Source organism: Vipera ursinii, assembly GCF_947247035.1.
Source record: "Vipera ursinii genome assembly, chromosome: 1".
Taxonomy (NCBI): Eukaryota; Metazoa; Chordata; class Lepidosauria; order Squamata; family Viperidae; genus Vipera; species Vipera ursinii.
Window position 1 is genome coordinate 102,678,986 of NC_139512.1, and position 21,396 is coordinate 102,700,381.

The 21,396-nt window shown below is 41.8% G+C and overlaps 1 protein-coding gene across 1 annotated transcript in view; it reads right to left on the reverse strand.

Moving 5' to 3' along the window:
* The window catches only part of USH1C (USH1 protein network component harmonin), a 57,537-nt gene that overhangs the window by 21,412 nt on the left and 14,729 nt on the right, over positions 1-21,396 (reverse strand). Inside the window, exons 8-18 of the mRNA XM_083349687.1 lie at positions 19,879-19,982; positions 18,659-18,743; positions 16,763-16,822; positions 15,483-15,539; positions 14,229-14,371; positions 12,645-12,710; positions 5,860-5,984; positions 5,204-5,287; positions 3,735-3,784; positions 2,157-2,309; positions 573-689 (exon numbers count right to left, since the gene is read on the reverse strand). Coding sequence (XP_083205813.1) covers positions 573-689; positions 2,157-2,309; positions 3,735-3,784; positions 5,204-5,287; positions 5,860-5,984; positions 12,645-12,710; positions 14,229-14,371; positions 15,483-15,539; positions 16,763-16,822; positions 18,659-18,743; positions 19,879-19,982 — 1,044 coding nt within the window. The remainder of the gene's footprint in view (positions 1-572; positions 690-2,156; positions 2,310-3,734; positions 3,785-5,203; positions 5,288-5,859; positions 5,985-12,644; positions 12,711-14,228; positions 14,372-15,482; positions 15,540-16,762; positions 16,823-18,658; positions 18,744-19,878; positions 19,983-21,396) is intronic.

The following is a 21,396-nucleotide window of genomic DNA, read 5'->3' on the forward strand; positions in this document are numbered from 1 at the left end:
TACAACTCCACTACCAGTACAAAAAAGCAAATAACTAGGCTCAAAAACCCAATGCTGTCAATTCCTAAAAAACAATCTTATGGGAGACATTTTGTTTAGTTGTTCCACACCAATAAATAAGAATTTGTATTAAAGGAAACCATTATGTATAAGACAACTCCTAACAAGGCAAACAAAGTAGCAAAATGGAAAGAAAGTTGCAGCTTTCCATGGGGTAGGATGCAGCCTCCCCTTAATCTATCCTGAAGACAAAACTGAGCTCTGCTTTCTTCTCAGCTAAGGGTCACCTTATCCACCTCCCCCATCCTTGTAGGTATACAAGGTACAAAATGGAGGGCTACGTGCATCCCATAAGCCAAATTTGAGACCTTTGACCTAGGTCATTCCTAACAATAATGATGGGGGTCTTTACTGAATTAAAATGGATGTGTCTATTTCCACATAAGATCTGAAACATTTTCCCCCATTGTAATTGCCGGATAAAACAAGTGATTTTACTACAGAGGTGCTTAAAAAACAATTTGTAGGATTACAAAACATATTTTATAGGGTGGATGAGAATCTTATTTTACCTCAGGAGAATCATTCTCCACCGAGGAGATTTGTTCTAAACGTGTCTGACAGAGCTTTTCCACCCAGTGCTGAGTCTTTTCTGATTCTTCTAAATCTTCTCGTTCAGTCTCAGACACCTGAGAGTTGCACCATAATTTTAGAAGAAAATTTAGAGTTTATATTTATAGATTTATATTCAAAGGCACACTTGAAATATATTTCAGCAATAAAATATTGTGTGCGGATCTAAATATTTTTTGCAATTCATCTACTGCAATCTCAGCAAATTCCTGAACATGTCTTCATCCTATGATAAAATTGGCTGATTTACCTACACTGATTCTCAAATTCTAATTGATTCACTTATCTCAATAAGGCTTGATGAAATAAATGGGGTTAACTGTTAACACCTCCCCCACCCACACACTATTTTAAAGGTGATATTAAAGTTTTAGCTCTGTCTATTTCACATATATAAGTCATCCTTGGATCACATTTATCAAATATTGACCACATATATGAGTATAGTCTCCACTGACCATTCTACTAATTCCTGTATTTTATATTTCAAGTGTCAAATGCAAGAACAAGGATTATCCAATTCTGCAAGCATTTATTCCTAGAGAACATAAAAGCATGACTAGTTAAGTCTGCTCACTTATTCTTTCCGTTTGGAGATAACCCATGCTATTATATGTGGAAAAAGCAATATCAGTTTGAAGTATATAAGAAAGGCACAGGGGAATCCATTTTCAGAATAGAATATATATGGGCGTCATGTTCACACAGAATGGCTGACTTATTTAATAAGCTGTCCCTCAAATTAATGGTCATCGATTCATACAATACACTAATGAATGGTTGTTAGGAGGAAGACCAGGAGACAGTCACTACATTTTTCTTGGCTGAACAAACCAAAATCTCTGGAATGGTACAATCACATTTGGTGGCATCATGTCAGATATGGAGGGATTTGCTATTCTACTCTTTTGTACCTCTTTTTATCTCAAGTAGCAACAGGTAGGTGCGTGTGAAAACTGAAATGGTAATGGTGAGTTCCTATATCAGCCCTGATTTTCCTAAATGTCTCCTTCATTCATATGGACCCAGGATGACTGTTGGAAAGAGGGAAAAGCAATGCTTGCTGATTTTCCTATTCATTTGAACATCTGGAGAGTTTTACTCCCTATTGTCATGGAATATCTCCAGTTTACCAAAGTCTTTTGATATACAACACCGAAAAAATTGTACCATGTTATTCTATACATCCACTCGCAAGTATGGAAAGATGTGTTAGTCTTCCAATAAATCTAAACGCCAAATCAAATACATTTCAGAACATTACTTTAATCATCTAAGGAATTGGTTCACCTTTACATATAGAGTTTGAATTATACTGTGACATTATGTTGATAATCTACAGCTTTTAACTCATGTTCTTCATGCTTTGATAGCTAAGTCAGGTTAGTTAATATTCAACCTCAATAATGCATTTAAGTATACATATGTTCAAATATAAGTCCATCTCTAAATACCCAGGAGCATGCATGTTTTTCACTCTTTTCATATGGGAAACAAAGGTATACAGATCACAAAGAACATACCTCTTGAACCAGTCGGCTGATTTTCAACTGCTTTTCTCTTTCCAAATTCTCTTCTTTTTCCTTGAGAAGTTTTAGCTCAAATTCCAGTTGCATTTTGCTTTTTTTCTGTTCACTAAGACTGTCACTTTTTGCTTTTTTTCTTTCTTTACCTTTCTGGATTGTTGTTATATTAATATTGATTATGCATGTATATTACTAATGTGCCAGAGTTTCTCCTAGATAACTGTGACACAATCATCCAGTTACTACAGCAAGGCATAAAAACCAACCTCATAATGAGTAAAATGAGCATGAAATTACCAAGTATGGAGGGAAAGCTAGAGATAGCGAGATTCAGGCAGAATGCTTCTCCTTCATGCATACCTGTGTAAATTTCCCTCTACACTGATTTGAAAAAATTATCTCAAAGATCTAGTTTTGCATGCTTTTAAAAAACAGGACCTCATATAAGTAATGGAAGCAGTCAGGCAATATAATGCACAATGCAAAATGATAAAGCCATAAATTGCACAAAGATCAAAACCAAAATTAAACAACACGCCAAAACACTTCAGTGGCAAACAGACTACTTATTTGGAATTTCACTGAATACTTAAATGTCTCAGTTTGTTAATCTTAATATGAGTTAATAAAAGCCATTGTTTTAATTGTTTTAATGCTTAATGGAATTAGCTTTCTGGGAAGCAATGTCTATGATCTTAAAGAGGAAAAAATATTTGCAGAGATAAGCCACTTAGCGTCAGATGACTGAAATGGCATAAGCCAATAGGGTTTAATTCCAAATAAGAGTATCTGCATTATTTACAGTTCTGCACACCACAAAGCAGAAATTATTTGTGTAGCTATAAAGTATAAAAAGGTAAAGGTTCCCCCGCACATGTGTGCTAGTTGTTTCCGACTCTAGGGGCCGGTGCTCATCTCCGTTTCAAAGCCGAAGAGCCAGCGTTTGTCCGAGGACATTTCCATGGTCATGTGGCCAGCATGACTAGACGCCAAAGGCACACGGAACGCTGTTACCTTCCCACCATAGTGGTCCCTATTTTTCTATTTGCATGTTTACGTGCTTTCGAACTGCTAGGTTGGCAGAAGCTGGGACAAGTAACAGGCGCTCACTCTGTTACACGGCACTCGGGATTCGACCCGCCAAACTGCCGACCTTCTGATCGACAAGCTCAGCGTCCTAACCCACTGAGCCACCGCATCCCTTAGCTATAAAGTATACTAGATACTAAGTTAATGGGTTTTTATTCACACAGAGGAGTGCTCCAGCCTGCCCTCCTTTAACATCCCCTTGCATTATTAAAAACCTATTCTTGAGGACTAAGATTCTGCCAATTAATGTGGGAGAAAGACAGGGAAGGAAGTGAGGGAATAATTGTCTCTGTTTGGGGACAGGCACCTATGCAAGGACAGAAATGCTTTTCTACACAACAGGTCTTGATACAAGTTATTCTAATATATGCAGGCCCTTCCTTCCTTTCATGCTTATCAAGAGATAAGTTTGACTACAGGAAAATGCATATGGGTTCAGATGCAATGATCACAGCAAACTTTTCAAAATGTTTAGTATTTTTCTACCTTGCGAATAGTAGGAAATTTTCCCTCATACCGATAAAACCATCCAAAAGCTATATGTATGCAAAGGAGAACAATGAGTTATAGATATTTATATCAGCATATTACAACATATAACTCACATAAAAGGATGAAAATGATAGCAATAGAAACAGTACATTTTTGTCTTAATTTTGAAACAGCTATAAATAATAGGCAGAAGTCTCTTCTTCAGATTATGATAATTCTAGCCACTTCACTTTCATAACCACTTTGTACACAAGTAACTTTCATTTTTGTTCACTTTCATGACTATTTTGATACATGTGCTATATTCCAATTATCATAACGTAATTTTTTAGAAGCATAGTGCATGATACTCTCGAACTAAAAGCTTCACTAGTTATATCGATACAGAGCATTTGTTTAGAGTTGCTTTCAGCTGGTGTACAGAAAAATTATACCTACTGGAACTTTGTTCCCAATAATATATAAAATACTAATTTTGAAAATTAAAAGAAATATGATCTTAGAATGGGATGATAACCCAACATGCTTCATTCCATCAATAGTAGGAAAAATTCAACTGTTATTTTTCCACACAAAATTGCACTGAATATTCATTTGTTTTTTAATGGAAAAATACATGAACTTGTCATATCATTGATGATATGGAAAAGAATTATTATTTATCCAGAATGTATATTAAGGTTATTGGTATTTTACCAGTTTTATACAAGCTCAATACAAAAATGCTACTTTTTTCAAAGTTAAAATGGTATTTATACAATATAAAGCATGGGTGTAATATAGTAAGACATCTCCATGTGTTCAAATATCTTCCAACCCTTTTAAGACCACACTATAGTATATGTCTTCAGTTTTAGATGTTCAGCTTATAATTAAATTACAGTTTCATACTTGGCTAGTTACTTGGATATAAAGAAAAAAGGCTGGTATTTATTCCTTGGATAACAGGACCAAAATCAAACTTGTTAATTAGGAAGAATATCTAATTTTTGTTTTTTCCCCAGAATTTTTTTTTTATAGCACTCAAAAGCTCGTTTTTAAGTAGAATTAGTCGAATAAAACCTTTCATTTTTACAAGTTCTTCCTAGCTTCTGTGGGTCTTTTTTATTATGATTTACAGTAATTGTTAAAGGAAATTAAGGAAATTAAGTAGAAGGATACAGACAAAAGGCACTGTCTTATTTTCTAATGATATAAATCACTTCATTTGTGCTATTCCTTGATCCCAGCTCTGTTTTCATAACATACAAAGATCTCATGCATGGTCATTTCATGTTTTCCTCTTGGGTTGAAAAATCATACAAAGTTATGTTGGCTAGCACAGCAAATGAATATGAATGCTTTTCTTAATGTGAGAATTACAGGAAATCCCAAAGAGTGTAGTGCACTCCAATTTTAAGAGTGACTGTCAGCAAGAGGGACAGTGCAGGCAGTAAGAAAATCAAGAGAAGTCAAGGTGCTACAGCAAACCTGTTGGCTTTCCTTCAGCTTCAATCCAGTTGTATCATTTGATGTGGACTGATCAAATGCAGTTTCCTCTACATCTACTTGAGAAAGAAAGGAAGAAAGAAAGAAAGAAGAAATGACAATTCTTTGGCAGGAGGGTGGTTCTCATGAAAGAATTAAAATCAAAAAGTCTGTGAAGAAAGAAAGCATATCTAGGAATAAGAATGAGTTCTGTATTCTTACATGCTTTAGGTCTATAAACTGATGCTCTGCTCTGGGTGGCCAAGCAGTGATACTATAAACTGATCTGAAATACCAACCATTTATGTGTCCTAAGAATAGTACAATAGCAGTTAAAATGAGTCTACTGTATGTACCTGGACCCAGAAATATGGATTTCTGGAAATTATTTCCTATTGAAAAGAAATAGGAGCAATCATTCTTCCTTTGTTCATTGTATTTTTTTGTTTTCCTCTGGAAAATCCTTCACAATGCATAACATTTAATCAAAGCAACAGGGAGTGAGAGAGAAGAAAAATCAATAACTGCTCTAGAGATTCACTTCCCCAGCTCCAATCTCTGGCTTCTCCCTGTGCCTACGGTTTGAAAAATGCACTGTGCTGGAATTAATGAAACATATTTCTTACACATAAGAATAAAACTTCTTACTTACATCGATGTTTAGGACGAGGTGGAGAATGTACTTCTGCAACTACAGTTTTGGCAGCCTTTTGTGGCTCTTTATGACCCCAGTCCTCCTCCCACTGCTTTTTGAATTTCTCTTCCTCTGCCTTTATCCTGGAAAAGAGGAAAATATGGCTCCTTTAGAGAGAGCAGGGCCATCTTAGTCTAGACTTAAGATTAAATATTTATTTATTTATTAGTTTTTATAAACCGCCCTTCTCCCGAGGGACTCGGGGCGGTGTACAGAGGAAGGAAGGTCTACAGATGAACAATAAAAAGTAATAAAAACAATATTGAAAACAAACTGGGACCCCAATTAACGCTATCATGCCAGGCCGGACTGCTGGAACAGGAAAGTTTTTAAGTCGCGTCGGAAGGTACGGAGGTCGGGGGCCATCCGGATTTCGGTTGGTAAGCTGTTCCAGAGGGCTGGCGCACCCACTGAGAATGCCCTCCCCCTGGGGGCCACCAGCCGACATTCCTTGAGCGGTGGCACCCTGAGGAGGCCCTCTCTGTGGGAGCGCACAGGACGGTGGGGTGCTGACATCGGCAGAAGGTGCTCCCGTAGGTAGTCCGGACCCATGCCATGTAGGGCTTTGTATGTCATTGTTAGCACCTTGAACTTCACACGGAACGCAACCGGAAGCCAGTGCAGCGCACGGAGGAGAGGTGTGATATGGGAGTATCGGGAGGCTCCCAAGAGTGTCCGTGCCGCTGCACTTTGCACCAGCTGAAGCTTCCGAGTGGATCTCAAGGGCAGCCCCATGTAGAGAGCGTTGCAATAGTCTAGGCGAGAGGTCACAAGGGCATGGGTGACTGTACGTAAGGAATCCAGGTCCAGATAAGGCCGTAGTTGGTGAACTAGTCGTACCCGGGAGAAGGCCCCCTTGGTCACAGCTCCTATGTGGTCTTCTAGGGAGAGCTGCGAGTCTAGGAGGACACCCAGGTTGCGGGCCCTATCAACAGGGGGTAGTAACATGTCCCCGATGTTAAGCGATGGGACATTCTGAATATCCTGGTTTGCCGGAACGTACAGCCATTCAGTCTTGTCCGGGTTCAGTTGAAGCCTGTTCCTCCCCATCCATTCCCGGACCGCTTTCAGGCAGCGGGACATCACGTCTAGGGCATCACTGATATTGTTTGGAGTTGAGATGAAAAGCTGGGTGTCATCAGCATACTGATGGTACCCTACTCCAAAACTGCGAATGATCTCACCCAGCGGTTTCATGTAGATGTTGAACAGGAGAGGCGAGAGGACCGACCCCTGAGGGACTCCGCAAGCGAGAGGCCTCGGGGTCGACCTCTGTCCCCCTGTCAGCACCGACTGCGAGCGACCCTGGAGAAAGGAGGAGAACCAACGCAGAACCGTGCCTCCCACTCCCAGTCCCCTGAGGCGTCGCAGCAAGATACCATGGTCGATGGTATCGAAAGCCGCCGAGAGGTCTAATAAGACTAGGACAGAGGAATGGCCCCTGTCCCGGTCTCTCCAGAGATCATTCATCAGAGCAACCAATGCCGTCTCCGTGCTGTAGCCCGGCCTGAAACCCGATTGGTACGGGTCTAGATAAACCGCTTCATCCAGGATCTGAGGAAGTTGGTGCGCCACCACGCTCTCAACAACCTTCGCGAGGAAGCGAAGATTGGAGACTGGACGAAAGTTATTCAAAGAGGATGGGTCCAAGGTGGGCTTCTTGAGGAGAGGTCTCACCACCGCCTCCTTCAAGGCAGTGGGGAAGTGACCCTCACTCAGAGAAGCAGAGATGACCGCTAGGAACCAGCCACGTGTCCCCTCTTGAGCTGCATAGGCCAGCCAGGAAGGGCACGGGTCCAGTAAGCATGTGGAGGAGCTCAACCTTCTCATAATCCTGTCTACTTCCTTAGGAGTTACAGGATCAAATTCTTCCCAGATGACGTCGACAAGACTGTCCATGTCTTGTTCTTCCATCTCAGCCCAGTTGGAGTCCAGGCCAGTTCGAATCCGAGCAATTTTATCCAGCAGATATTGACCGAATTCCTTGGCTCGACCCTGCAAGGGTTCCTCCCTCACCTCTTGGTTTAATAGGGAGCGAGTCACCCTGAACAAGGCAGCCGGGCGATTATCTGCGGACGCGATGAGGGTGGAAAAATAGTTGGATTTTGCCACCCTTATCGCAGCGAGATAAGACCTGGTGAGGATTCTTAGTCGCAATCGGTCGGATTCGGATCGGCTGGATCTCCAACGGCTCTCTAGGCCCCGTCTCCGACGCTTCATCTCCCGGAGCTCCTCGGTGAACCATGGGGCTCGCTGGGATCTGTGCCGGGTCAGAGGCCGCAAGGGTACAACTCGGTCCAGAGCCTCCGTGGCTGCCTTTTCCCAGGCTTCCACTAAGGCATCCGCCGAGCTGTGAGCAGGGAGTGCATGCGTGTCCCTAAGCGCTGCCTGGAACTTATCAGGGTCCATTAGGCGCCTAGGGCGGTACCATCTGACTGGCACCGTGCACCCACGGTGGGGGGTGGCAAGGGGGAAGTCTAGCCGCAGGAGGTGGTGATCGGTCCATGACAAGGGCGTAACAGTTGTGGTACCCCCACCGATATCATCACGCCACCGTCCAGACAAGAACACCAAGTCTGGGGTGTGGCCTCTCTCATGAGTCGGTCCAGAAATTATTTGCGACAGGTCCATGGCCGCCATGGAAGCCATGAACTCCCGAGCCAGTTCGGACGATCCTCCCAGGGACGGTAGATTAAAGTCGCCCAAGACCATGAGTCTTGGGAATTCAACCACCAACCCTGAGAGGGCATCGAGTAGCTCGGGCAGGGCCGCCGCTGCACGATTAGGTGGTAGGTACGCCAGCAGCAGGCCCAACTGCGCCCCTGGGCCGTATCTCAGTATCAGAGACTCACACCCGACCATCTGAGGGACGGTGGTCTCCGCGGGCTAAGGGATTCCCTGATGATAACTGCCACTCCCCCACCCCTCCCATGAGCCCGAGGCTGGTGCAGCACCTGGAAACCTGGCGGACAGAGGTCAACCAGAGGAACACCACCCTCTGGGCCCAGCCAGGTTTCCGTGATGCAAGGAGTGTTTGGGGAGGGGTTGGTTGCTGAAAGCAAACTGTTCTGAACCAGCCCTCTTCTGGCCTTGTAAAGGCAAACCCCTATTTAAGAAGAAGAGACTGGAGAGCTTCCAAGGCTAAAAGGCATCTGCCAAGATTTAATTACGCAGTTAACAAAAACACAAGAGCTTGTCTTCTCAAGCGGAAAAGTTGCTTTCAGCAACCAACCCCTCCCCAAACACTCCTTTTATAGAGAGCTCAGGGCGTGGTCTCCCTGTGCCTCCTCCCGAGGAGTCTCACAGCCTTTCTTTGTTTGTTCCTGCTCGACTGCCTCCTGCGTCGGGCGTCCTTGAACAGGGCCAGCTGTGGGTCATCTTCCTCCGCACTATCGGGCTCACGCAGCTGAGAAGAGGTCCCCGGCTGAGGGCTCTGCAAAGCCTCCAAATCATCATCAGCCGGTTCGTTTCCCTCTTCCCCCACATCTGAGTCATCCGATACATCGGAGCCGGCTGTCGGACCCACAGGCTGGCCCTGAGTCACAACATCCGCATGCTCGCTCTCCACTAGGTCACGAATGAGGTGAGCTTTGTTAGCTACGGACCTTGCATTCAGGTAGACCAGCCTTAGCATGGGAGGGGGCGCACCTTTGCTCCCGGGTCCTCCGGGGGAGAACAGAGGGTCGGAGCATCTCACTGCTTTTACAGAGCGGAGATGACACTCCCGGTGACGATATGGCCCTCTGTCTGTGCACCTTCTGCCATTCCCCACCATCCTAGGGATGGGATGTTTGTCAGTACGCCACTGGGTGTTATCGGCGACTGGTCCTCGTTGTACGCCGTCGTGAACGGTCGTGGGCCTGGCATGCGTTATGGTGGCTGGAAGGCGTGCCTTTCCCGCGCAACCATAGTCTTCTCCCTCCCCCCTCCCTAACCCCACAAAAAACTTAGCTAAGAACTTAATCAGGGACCTCTTGTTGGGCTTATGCTGGAGGCCCCTGACCCTACCCGGCCATCTCTCAGAGGCCCAGTGGTTGGGCCCGTCATCGAGATTGGATGTGATGCAGGCGGGTCGCACCCAGGAGAGTGGGGAACCCCTGAGGGCGTGTAGTACTGTGCTGGAGTATTGAACGAGCATAGTCACAAGGGGTTCCGGGAAGGCAGTCCCCTGGATGGTGAATTTGTAGGAGGGTCGAATCGGGTAGGTGCGTTCCTGGTTCGTCGCCCTGCCACTGCCACTTGGCCGGGCGGACCCCCAGAAGCAGGCCATTCCTCATCCTCTCACAATGGGTTGTGACTCTGCTTCCGGGGGTGGTCCAGAATGTACTCTGGGTGAAGCATACCCCATAGAGCTCTCACCACTATGGGGTTGCAGGTGTAAGGCCAAGCCACTCTGCCACCGTGGCTTGCACCCAGGCCCGTTATGTCCTGTGGGGAGAGAGTGGGCAAGGGTGGTTGAGAGTGGGTAGAAGGCAAGATGGAGGGATCCATTAATCGGCGTCAGCTCTGGTGGTTCAGCCGCCCAAACAGTTCTCTCCCTGATCCTCTGGGCGTTGTTCCTGGCCACAGCTCCATAGGCCCCTATTGGTTGGGGACCGTCCAGAGCGTGGCCTCCCAGAGGTATGGGAGTCCCTGGTGTCATGCCGCTGCTGTTGTCGTCTCCGATCAAGGTGCTTCGAAGAGGTGGCTCAGGGTATGAGCCGTAGATGCCTCGCCTCCGCCGCTACCGCCGCTGTCAGAGGGCCCTGGGCAAAAACGGTCGACCGGGGCCCGGAGAGGGTGTCACCGCCGTCCTCGCCTCCGTTGCCGCCGCTTCCGCCGTATAGGGCATAGAGGAGTCGTTGGCACCCATTCGCTGCCGCTACCGTCGTAAAGCTGGCCTGCGGCGTCTCCTTGATCACTCGGAGACGCCGCCGCTATCCGGGAGTAGATTAGGCAGCCGAGGCAGAACAGCAACTCCGGCCCCGCTCAGGATGGTTGTAGCGGCAGCAGCGGTACAGGGGGTGGGCCGGAGATGCCACGCCGTCAGCGCTACCGCCGCTGTCAAGGCCCCTGGGTGGCGAATGGCTGTGCAGCCGCAGCGGCTCAGGGGGTGTGCCGAAGATGTCACCGCCAACCGCCTCTGCTGTTTCAGCCCCCTGGGTAGATGGCCGGCTTTGGGCTTGGGTGCTCTCACCGCTTTCGCTTTCGCTACGCCGCCTCCGCCTCACAGCTGATCTGCGGTGTCTCCCTTGATCCTTCGGAGACGCCGCCGCCGCCCAGATGCTGTTTCCAGCCCCCTGGGGAAGATGACCGGCTTTGGGCTTTGAGCGCTCACACCGACTGTTGCTGTGCTCACTTTCACTTTCACCGCCTCCGCCTTACAGCTGATCTTCCACCGCCTCCGCCTCACAGATGATCTGCGGCGTCCCCTTTGATCCTTCGGAGACGCCGCCGCCGCCCAGAGAAGATCAGGCGGCTGAGGCTGAGCGAGGATGATGGCCCCATTTAAAAAAACGGCCGCCAACGGCCCAGGCGGTGGGGCGGAGACGTCCGGCAGCCCTACAGCTGATTCGGGGCGGCCGCGGATGGCACATTGCCCATCTCAGCTGCCCAAATTCTCACCCCACCCCAGGGGTCTATTGACATCCCTGGGGGGCTCCTGGGGGTACGCCTTACAACCGGGGGTTACGGAGCTCTCCCCAGCACGTCCGCCATTTCAGAAGGGCATATTTAAATATAGTCTAGACTTAGATATTAGTCAGTCTCTGGACAAGAAACCAAATGGAAGCATTCTTTGTTTTACTGTAAACTACCAGAAGATTTTACTGAGAACAGTCCCTCATTTCCATCTCAGATCCAATCTTGGTAAAGTTGCTCTACCAAGATAAATTCCCATAAATTCTCAGAAGAGGCTTTCTGCAGTGCAGAGAATGTTAGACTGCAGTGAAAATCACAGTCCTGTAATTTGAGATGAAGAACGATCCCACATGTCCCTCTACAGAGCAACTTAGGATCTATAGAAGTCGCCAAAGGTAGATATTTCCTAAGCACATTTCCTTACTCTGCCAAGATCCCAATGTGGATCCAACATACTCAGAAGACTAATTTATGAAGAGAGAAAAATATATGTGGCTGACATTTTCTTCCTCAAAACTAATCATTACTGTGAAACGTCTGTCACAGTAGTGCCACAATTCTGCAGAGGGCATTTTTAAAAAGGATTATAGTGTCTGGGAAAGAAAACTTTACCTTTCTCTTATCTCCTTCCCCTTAAACAATTCTTATATCTATAATTATACCTATTTACCCAATTTTAATCCATTTTAATTAATTCTGAAAAGCATTGCTTTTTACACCATTATTACTCTGATGGGAAATTCAAAAGATTTATTATTATAATTGAGGTGGGGATCATGAGCCACAACTGACATGGATTGGAATTGTCCCTTTCCTGCTATACTGCACCATTTGAAAAGTGGTAGAGGGCATGGATGATAATCTAGTCTTTAATCAAACAATTATTGACCTGTCAGGAAGAAATACTATAGGTAGTTCAAACAGATAGTTCTACCACTGGGGGTTGGAAAGAGGCTGATTCTTGTATATCTGTCATTTAAGTAAAAAGTTTTAGAAGTGAGCAATAAACTTGAATTGATCCTAGATGCTTTTTGTCAATCCCAAATGACAAAATATAGGCAAAATATAGTCATGTGGACAACATAATACAAGAGGCAAAGGCATGCATGAAAGAATGACTTAACTGTTCAATTTCTTTACGATATCGTTCTTCTTCTTCAGTAGCCTTCTGTGCAATCTCCATTTTCCGCCTAGAAATATATACCCCAAATGAAACTAATGAATGATATAATGTATAAAGTCACAATTTGTAGACAGCTTGTTCTATTGTTTGATGGATCATAACATTATACCCTGAGATAGTTAGCTATATAAGAAATGCAACACTTATCTACCCACTAAGAAGCTTAAGCTTTATTCCTTCTTATTCTTTCTGATTAACAAAGGTGAGTAACTAGTAGGATTGATAAACATTTTAATGTGGGCATTATTTACCAACATCCTTTTATGATTTGAAAGTCATTGAAGGTGAACTATGGAAGCCTAATGTTTAATGTGGCTATTTTGAGGCTATTTCCTGGCCTTTTCAACAGGTTTGAGCATGAACAGAAGACATTTCTTCTGAGGCTGTCTCAAATTATAAAAAAAATGCTCAATTTGTTTTAATGTCCCACTCAGTTGCTATTTCAGGAGTCCAATATTTAATAATAATAATAATAATAATAATAATAATAATAATAATAATAATAATAATAATGATGATGATGATGATGATGGTGATGATGATGGTGATGGTGATGATGATGTTGGAAGGGACCTTGGAGGTCATCTAGTCCAACCCACCCTGCTCAGGCAGGAAACCCTATACCATTTCAGACAAATGGCTGTCCAGTCTCTTCTTAAAAACGTCCAGTGTTGGAGCATTCACCGCTTCTGGAGGCGGTGTACCATTTGTTAGTTCCTAGCTGTGTAATGATCTCAGTGCTTTTCTTTGTGTTAGGTTAATAGGAAAGACAGAATTATTTACAAACATAATTTCAGTTTATTTATTTATTTTTTTGCAATGCATATGGTAGTAGATTCCAAAAAAGCTTTCCTGGTTTTGTCATGCTTCTTTTCAACAGTACTTATTGATAAAAGGCAACCATGACATATATTGGATTATGACAAATAGTTAAATTTCTGAACTGGTCAACATTTCATTTCATTAAAGGTGGATAAGCATGTAATTTAATGGCACAGAAAGTACATGTTATTGCATCATTTTGAATGTCCTATCTTCTTAAATCAGAATTCTACTTCTGCTATCAATAAAATATATTCTGAATAATGAAATGTAACTTTATTTATTGATCTTTCACTGGTTAATTCCACATTACTCTAGCAGCAGCATCCATCTATTATAATGGCTATATATTGGTACAGAAGATAGAAGATTTATAATAGCTGCTGTAACTATAAGATATTATAAATCCCTAGTGTGGAAAGTCAGAAAACAGATAACATCATTCTCTTTTATTAATAATCATCCACTCTTAATTAGTATTTATAGTATTGCCTTTGGACAAGAAAGTTCTTATATTCAAAATTAGGCTTCATATCTAAGAAACAGTAATGTTAAAATAGTATCATGCTATATGATCCCTGAAAAGCTCTGAAGCTTTCAGAAAAGAAATCGAATTACGGTAACTAAATTTTGATGGTTACATGAATCAACAGTTATGGCAATTCATTAATTCATGAGACCCCCTTCTGTCCCAAACTCTTACAGTTTTTCTTTTTCTTGCTGTTCTTTCAGGATTTTGTTGGTTTCCAGGGCAAGCCACTTCTGACGCATTAATTCTTGCCGCTCCACCTCATGGTTATATTCTTCCCTTAGCCTCTCTTCATCAGTCATAAACAGCTCCTTGCCCTAAATATTCATGTTAAATTCCAGTTAATCAACTTAAGTCAGTCAATCATCATAGTAATTAACTTGAATTTTGCAATATTTTCTTCAGGGAGAACCAATGTTCTCTACAAAACTTAAATGCTACCTTGTTTGTTTATTTTGGGAATAAACAAACAAAATTTAAATTTGGGAATTTTGATAGAACAGAAATAATTTAAAAAAAATAGCTATAACAAATGTAAAAAGGAAAACACTGCATGTTAGGCTGTAGTTGTCTGAATTCTGTTCTTATTTTTAACGTGTGCCATTTGTGCCTAGACCCTATGTAACCTTGAAATCCATTTTAAATCTATTTTAGAAACATGAATATCTCATAAATTTAAATCTGTATGCCTTTTCATTTTAGCGCTGTTTACTGTGGTTGACTACCTTATATTCTCACTTCTATTTTCTTGTAACCGTATATTTTTACACTGAAGGGTGTGAACATGGCAGCAGAGGTGTTATACATAGCAGTCTTTGTGGCTGAGCAATGATCCAAAACAAATGTGAATGTATGTCTAGAATTAAGACAGGCACACAGTTGTCTGCTTTGCTTTTATCATTTTGAAATTGATGATAAATTGTAGCAGAGGCTGTTCAATTACACCAAGCGTTTTCCTTGCATTGTATTGCATTGTCCCTAGACTGAGTTTCTGCTACAATTTATCATGTTTCAAAATGATAAAAGCATACCAAACAACAATTCTATAAATTCATAACAAAATAAAATCAGCAGAGAAAATAATATTGAATTGGCAAAGATGATTGAAGGTAATATTATGATGTTTATAACTTAGCCAGTCTATAATCCTATATCGATTTAGCTTTCCTATAAGCCCCCTTACATTTAATAAGACTTACTTTTAAGTAGATACATAAACATTTGTAATGCTAAATTACTTAAACCAAGGTAAATTCATTTTGGATTTTAACTATATGAACTTGAAAGATAGGGTGTCTCTTCCATCCATTTTCTGCTTTGGAGGATCTCAGGATATGTGTTTTGTGTATTTCATTTCTTACTGCTGTAGACAGCAGCCTTTTGACTTTTCACAAGTCTTTTGTTGATTGCTGTGATATTAATACTTACAGCTCCAGTTACAACAGTGATTGTCAGGGTTTGACTGCTTTTCAACACTTTCACAGCCTGGGGTGGGGGGGGGAAGAAAGAAAAGGAAGGTGATGACAGAAAAATAAAACTGTAAAATCTAAATATTGTAAAAGTGTATAGTTTCTACAGGACAAACAATGCAGTTAGAATAGCTTTTTATTCTTCTCAGTATAGTATTTTTTCAGTTATTATTCTAGAAAATAGCAGAACCTAATTCTAATTCCAGTCATTTGTCATAAACTGAACATTTTTTTCAAGCAACAATTTTTCAAACAATTACTTTAGCAATTTCTAACAAAAAATAAAATTTTGTTATTTTTAACCACCTAGAGATGGTTTTTCAGTTTGGAAATGAGGATCGAGTTTTATGCAATTTTGTGCAGAATATAAAGGGACTAATTCCCAAGTAAATATGTTAGGATTGCAAGTGTATAGAACTTTTGACAAAGCTGACATGTCTTTAAAAAAAATAAATTAAAATCAATTTGCCTAGTTCAAAATTTTTGGCTAATTTTTATCAGATAAAATTCTAAATGGTAGCTATAGTGATGTGGCAATCAATGGGCTTGATTTGTACATATATTTTATTCAAAAGAACATTTAATAATTTATTTATATGCCACCTGACTCCCAGTTACCCTGAACCGTTTACAATGGTTAAAACATTTTAAAAACAAAGAACAATATAAAAATATCAGGCTCAGAAATGATACAGAGAAATCAACTGAGTTCAATCCTTTATTTGCTTGCAGCTAAGGGACAGAATTTTGCCAAACTAAAGTTATAACCTTCTAATCTACTAGAAATATTAATCTATCTAAGAAATTCTAAGTATGGCTATTGTAAACCTCTTCCCATTCTTTCTCCAGTTTGGGACTGTGCATTCTCTTAATCTGGGCCTCTCTCTGGGAACCTTCGCATTACCAAAACTCTCCCCCAATGTTCCTGCAGGTGCACATTCCACTATACATAAAATAGCCCAGGATCAAGGGGCAGCAAGGTCAAAGGGCAACAGAAACAACCATCACCTCCAAAGGCCTGAGTGAAGGTCTTTTAGGCACTTTGAAATCCTATTGGGTGGGAGCTGCTTAAATTTGAGGGAATTTCATGCCCCCAGAAGGCAGCTACTGCTACAGAGAAGGTGAGCTTACAGAGTCCTGATAGCTGCCAGATTTAAATGGTTAGGCAAATACAATGGGAAACAAGAACAGTTCCTCAAGTAACCTGATGCCATGTAGGGTCACTTGGGTTTTAATTACCTCCTTATGATCCACATTTGAGAAGTCCGTACCATTTACTTCAACAATCTGATCACCAACCTAAAAAACAATCAACAAAAGTGCTGAATATTTTTTGTACTCTTCTAAGTAGAGTAAATGGAGATCCATTCTTTGCTTTGGAAAACTCTTGAAATAAGACAGATACTTAAAGCTGTACTCTTCACTGTCCTTTCTCCCATTAAAACAAATATGTGCATGCGCAGATGCACATACCCACATAGTTTTCATGCAGGAAGGTTAATATTGGAACAGTCAGCTTCCCATGATTTATCTTTGATTATCTTATTTAGTAACACAATTCAATATTTAAGAGATGAACACAGCAGAATTTTCTGTTCAATGAAATCTGATAATGGATCTCCTTGCTTTCGAACTGTGGTGTTGGAGAAAACTCTTGAGAGTCCCTTGGACTGCACAGAGATCGAATCAGTCACTCCTAATCAATCCTGACTGTCCTTTGGAAAGGCAGATACTGAAGCAGAAGCTCAAATCCTTTGGCCACCAAATGAGAGCAGAGGATTCACTGGAAAGGACCCTGATGTTGAAAGATTGAAGGCAAAAGGACAAGGGGACAGCAGAGGATGAGGTGGTTAGTGTCAGTGACACACGGAATATGAATTTGGGCCAATTCCGGAAGATAGTGGAAGACAGGTGGCCTGGCATGCTGTGGTCCATATTGTTCAGACTTAGAGACTGGACAACAACAAGAAAACAGATCTCTTCCTTTGAGCTTGGAAAAATGTGATTTCCTGCATTTGCTCGCATTGGGGAATGGGGGGGGGATTTGAGACCTTTTCCTCTTCCTTTCTCTTCTTCTCCAAAGTTATTTGCAGTGTGTCTGCAGAGCATTAGAAATTTGAAAGTTCTGAAATCATACAGCTCCAGGAAAGGTAACTGAATTACTTAAGTTTAAGTTTAAGTTTATTATATTTGTATACCGCCCTTCTCCCGAAGGACTCAGGGCGGTGAACAGGGCACATATAAAATACAAAGTACAAAAATTAAAAAGAGAATTAAATACAGAGCCCGAGCTAAAACAATAAATAATAATGTAAAACCACAATAAAAAACCCCAACACATCCCCCATCAGGCCAGGCCGGCTTGTTCAAATAAATAGGTCTTCAGATCGCGTCGGAAGGAGCGAAGGTCAGGCTTGATCTAAGCCATGAGATTAGATCATTTCAGAGCAACAAGATAGAAGTATAAATTAACAGATTTTTTTTTAAGCTGCTCAGAGAATGTCGTCTGGTGGCCCCCAGGGGGAGGTCCTTCTCTGTGGGTGCGCCGGATTTGTGGAACCGTTTACCGGTTGAGCTCCGGATGGCGCCCGACCTTCGCTCCTTCCGACGGGATCTAAAGACCTACTTGTTTGAACAAGCCAGCATGGCCTGATGGGTTTGGGTTTTATCATTGTTTTAACGTATTTTAACTTATTGTTGTAAGTTATTGGGCACTTTGTTTAATCTTTTCTTAATTTTTGTATTTTTGTATTTTAGTATTTATTGCCCTGTTCACCGCCCTGAGTCCTTTGGGAGAAGGGCGGTATACAAATAAAATAATAATAATAATAATAATAATAATAATAATAATAATAATAATAATAATAATAATAATAATTGTTTTACTTTATTTTCTGGGACACATGACTGAATCCTCCTCTACCCTTCTTTATTTCATTAATTGATAATCTGTATTTATGCTAACAAATAACCCTTAACATGACCAACATTAATAATATAAAATATATTACATTCGCCTGCAGGTTAAAAATCAATTTCCACAAACCAAACTTTTTATGATTAGAGAATAACCATTAGAAATGCTTCCAAATTAAACATTTCCACACAATTAGATTTTGTATCATTTATATTTACCTCCAACCCCACTTCAGCAGACAAAGAATTTGGTTTAACATTGCTTATGAAAATGCCAGGCTTTTGTGTAGGACCACTGGAAATACTGGAACAAAACACGAAAGAAATAAAATAACTAATTAATGGAAATTATATCAAGAATAGATTAATCATATCCCCCTCTCCCCATTCTTCATATACTGTATACCAAATCTAATCTGGTAGGTTGGGGATTTTTCTGAGCAAGGATAAGAAAGCAAAACAAGGTTTATTACAATAAAATGAACTTTTATTCTTATTTGTGTGTTAAACAAGGACTATATCACACAAATAGTTTGGATCTATGAAAAGGACATATAAATTCAGTGAAGAGAGTTAAAGTGTTTTAATCTAGATGAAAAGAAAACTACTTTTACAATCAAGTGACTCTTTTAACTCTTTTTAAGTCACATATCAGCAATTAATAAAAACGTCCACAATGATTCACATGAGTCAAAGGCCAAAGAACTGAGATGCCAATCCAGAAGGCAAACATGATATTTGTAGTTTATCTCTGCTCTGGGGCTTAATAATTTTTACTAGCATTTTGAACAATAAAAATGCCAACATCATACTTAATACTTAATCATCCTTTTAATACTTAATGATTTACAGTATATGTGAAAGCAAATGTTTAACAGGGCTGTGTAGCACTTCATAGTCTGATCCAAAAAAATGTTTTGAAGTACTAGACCGGGGTGTCAAACTGCTGGCCCGTGGGCCAGTTGCATCATGCAGAGGCCGTGACAACCCCAGCTCCAGCCAAGCAAAAAAAGTTGCGATATGTCACATGATGTGGTGAGTTTGACACCTACGGAGTACATGAGAGGTCCCCAAACTTTTGGGCATCCGGGACCGGTTTCGTGGAGAGAGGTTTTTCCACGGACCAGAGGGGGCCTGGTTTTGTGTGCTGCCTGCATCCCACAGATGGGGCTTTGTTTGTTTGTGCTGTTGTTGGTATGCCGTGGCCTGGTACCGGTCCATGGAGCGGGGGTTGGGGACCCCTGTACTAGACTATGAACCCAGAAACCTTCTGTAACTCTGCTTTTTTTCACAGAGCCACTTCAAAGCATCTTTTTGGAATCAAATCCAAAGCTCTGCACAACTATCAAGTTTAATTGAAATTAATTGAAATTAAAGGCTCATTCCTGCTAACTAAATTTTCTTGGAGAAACAAGTGACAAGAAAATGTTGTAGCTCACCTGCAACCCATGCCCTTTGTACCAATTAGGCTAATGAAAACTTTCTTTTCTTTATGATGTTTTCCTCCAGATGATGCAAGACCTGCAATGCTGTTCTGACCATCCTAGGATAAGAGGAGAACAGGCTTTCTGAAACTGCAATGTATTGGCTGCTATTAATTAAATAGAGAAGTTATCCCATGGCCTTCCTCTCCCAATTCAAATGGAATCTAAGTCTGCAGTCTAAGATGAAACACAATATCTAGTAGTTGATCTGCTTACACATATTGGAAAAATTAGGCCCGAGATCAGGAGAATGGGCCAGTTATCTAAGAAGATAGCACACAGAGGCAGCAATAACAACTCTATATCTATTCACCTCTCCTGGAGAACAGATAACGCACATGTTCCAGATCACGGGTAGGCAACCTTGGCTCTTTTATGACTCATGGACTTCAACTCCCAGAATTCCTGAGCCAGCGGCTGGCTCAGGAATTCTGAGAGTTGAAGTCCATGAGTCATAAAAGAGCCAAGATTGCCTACCCCTGTTCCAGATAATCTGCTTTGTATTACAAGGGGAAGTTTCTGTCCCGTCTTCTGCCCTGAATCTAGATTCAGCTGCGGCCAAGTTGATATGGGGGGGAGAGATTATTTTACCTCAGTCATCAAAATGCCTTAAGCTAAGCATATTTTTTGTTTTGCATTATCTCCTATACTAAATAAATTCAAATCCTAAAGCACCTCTCTTAATGGAATTGAATTAAGCATTTATAAAATGGAGAAATCAGCAGATTTGGGAGGATCTCTTTTTTTGAAAACAGAAAACAATAGGGGGGAAACTATTCCCCCCAAAAAAAGCCTCTAGGGAGGCCTAAGACTACTCTCAGGGAGGATGAAATGCTACCTGGGATAGGGTTGGGGGTAAGGAAAAAAAACAAAACTATGAATGGAATTTGGAATGGAGTATGTGGAGTAAAGAAAAGCTGATTAAGGCCATTCAACAGAACATAATTTGCTGAAGCTCCCCTATATTACATCAATAACAATATGATGTGATATGAGACTCCTCAGACTTGCATGGTTGTTTCTCATTCAATGCCATCTTCAAAAAAACAAAACACAAGTTAATACATATTGTCATAGGTATAATTGCTTCCACAAAAATGATATTATTATTATTTGATATAAGCAGTAAAAGTGAAAGCTGAATACTCTAAACCAGGGGTTCCCAACTCCCAGTCCATGGACCAGCACTGGGCCATGGCATGCCAGCAACTGGGCTGCGCAAACAAGCAAAGCCCCGTAGGATGCAGGTAGCACACAAAACCACGCCCCCTCTGGTCCACGGAAAAATCTTTCTCCATAGAAACAGTCCCTGGTGCCCAAAAGGTTGGGGGCCTCTGCTCTGAACTACTTTATTCTGTTCCATCCTATCACTTTAACTGTGTTATCAATCCTCTGAGAAATAGTCAGCTTTGCAAGCCCACTCCCAATCTCAGTTCTCATCAGGTTATGTTTGTGGGAAGGATGAATGTTAAG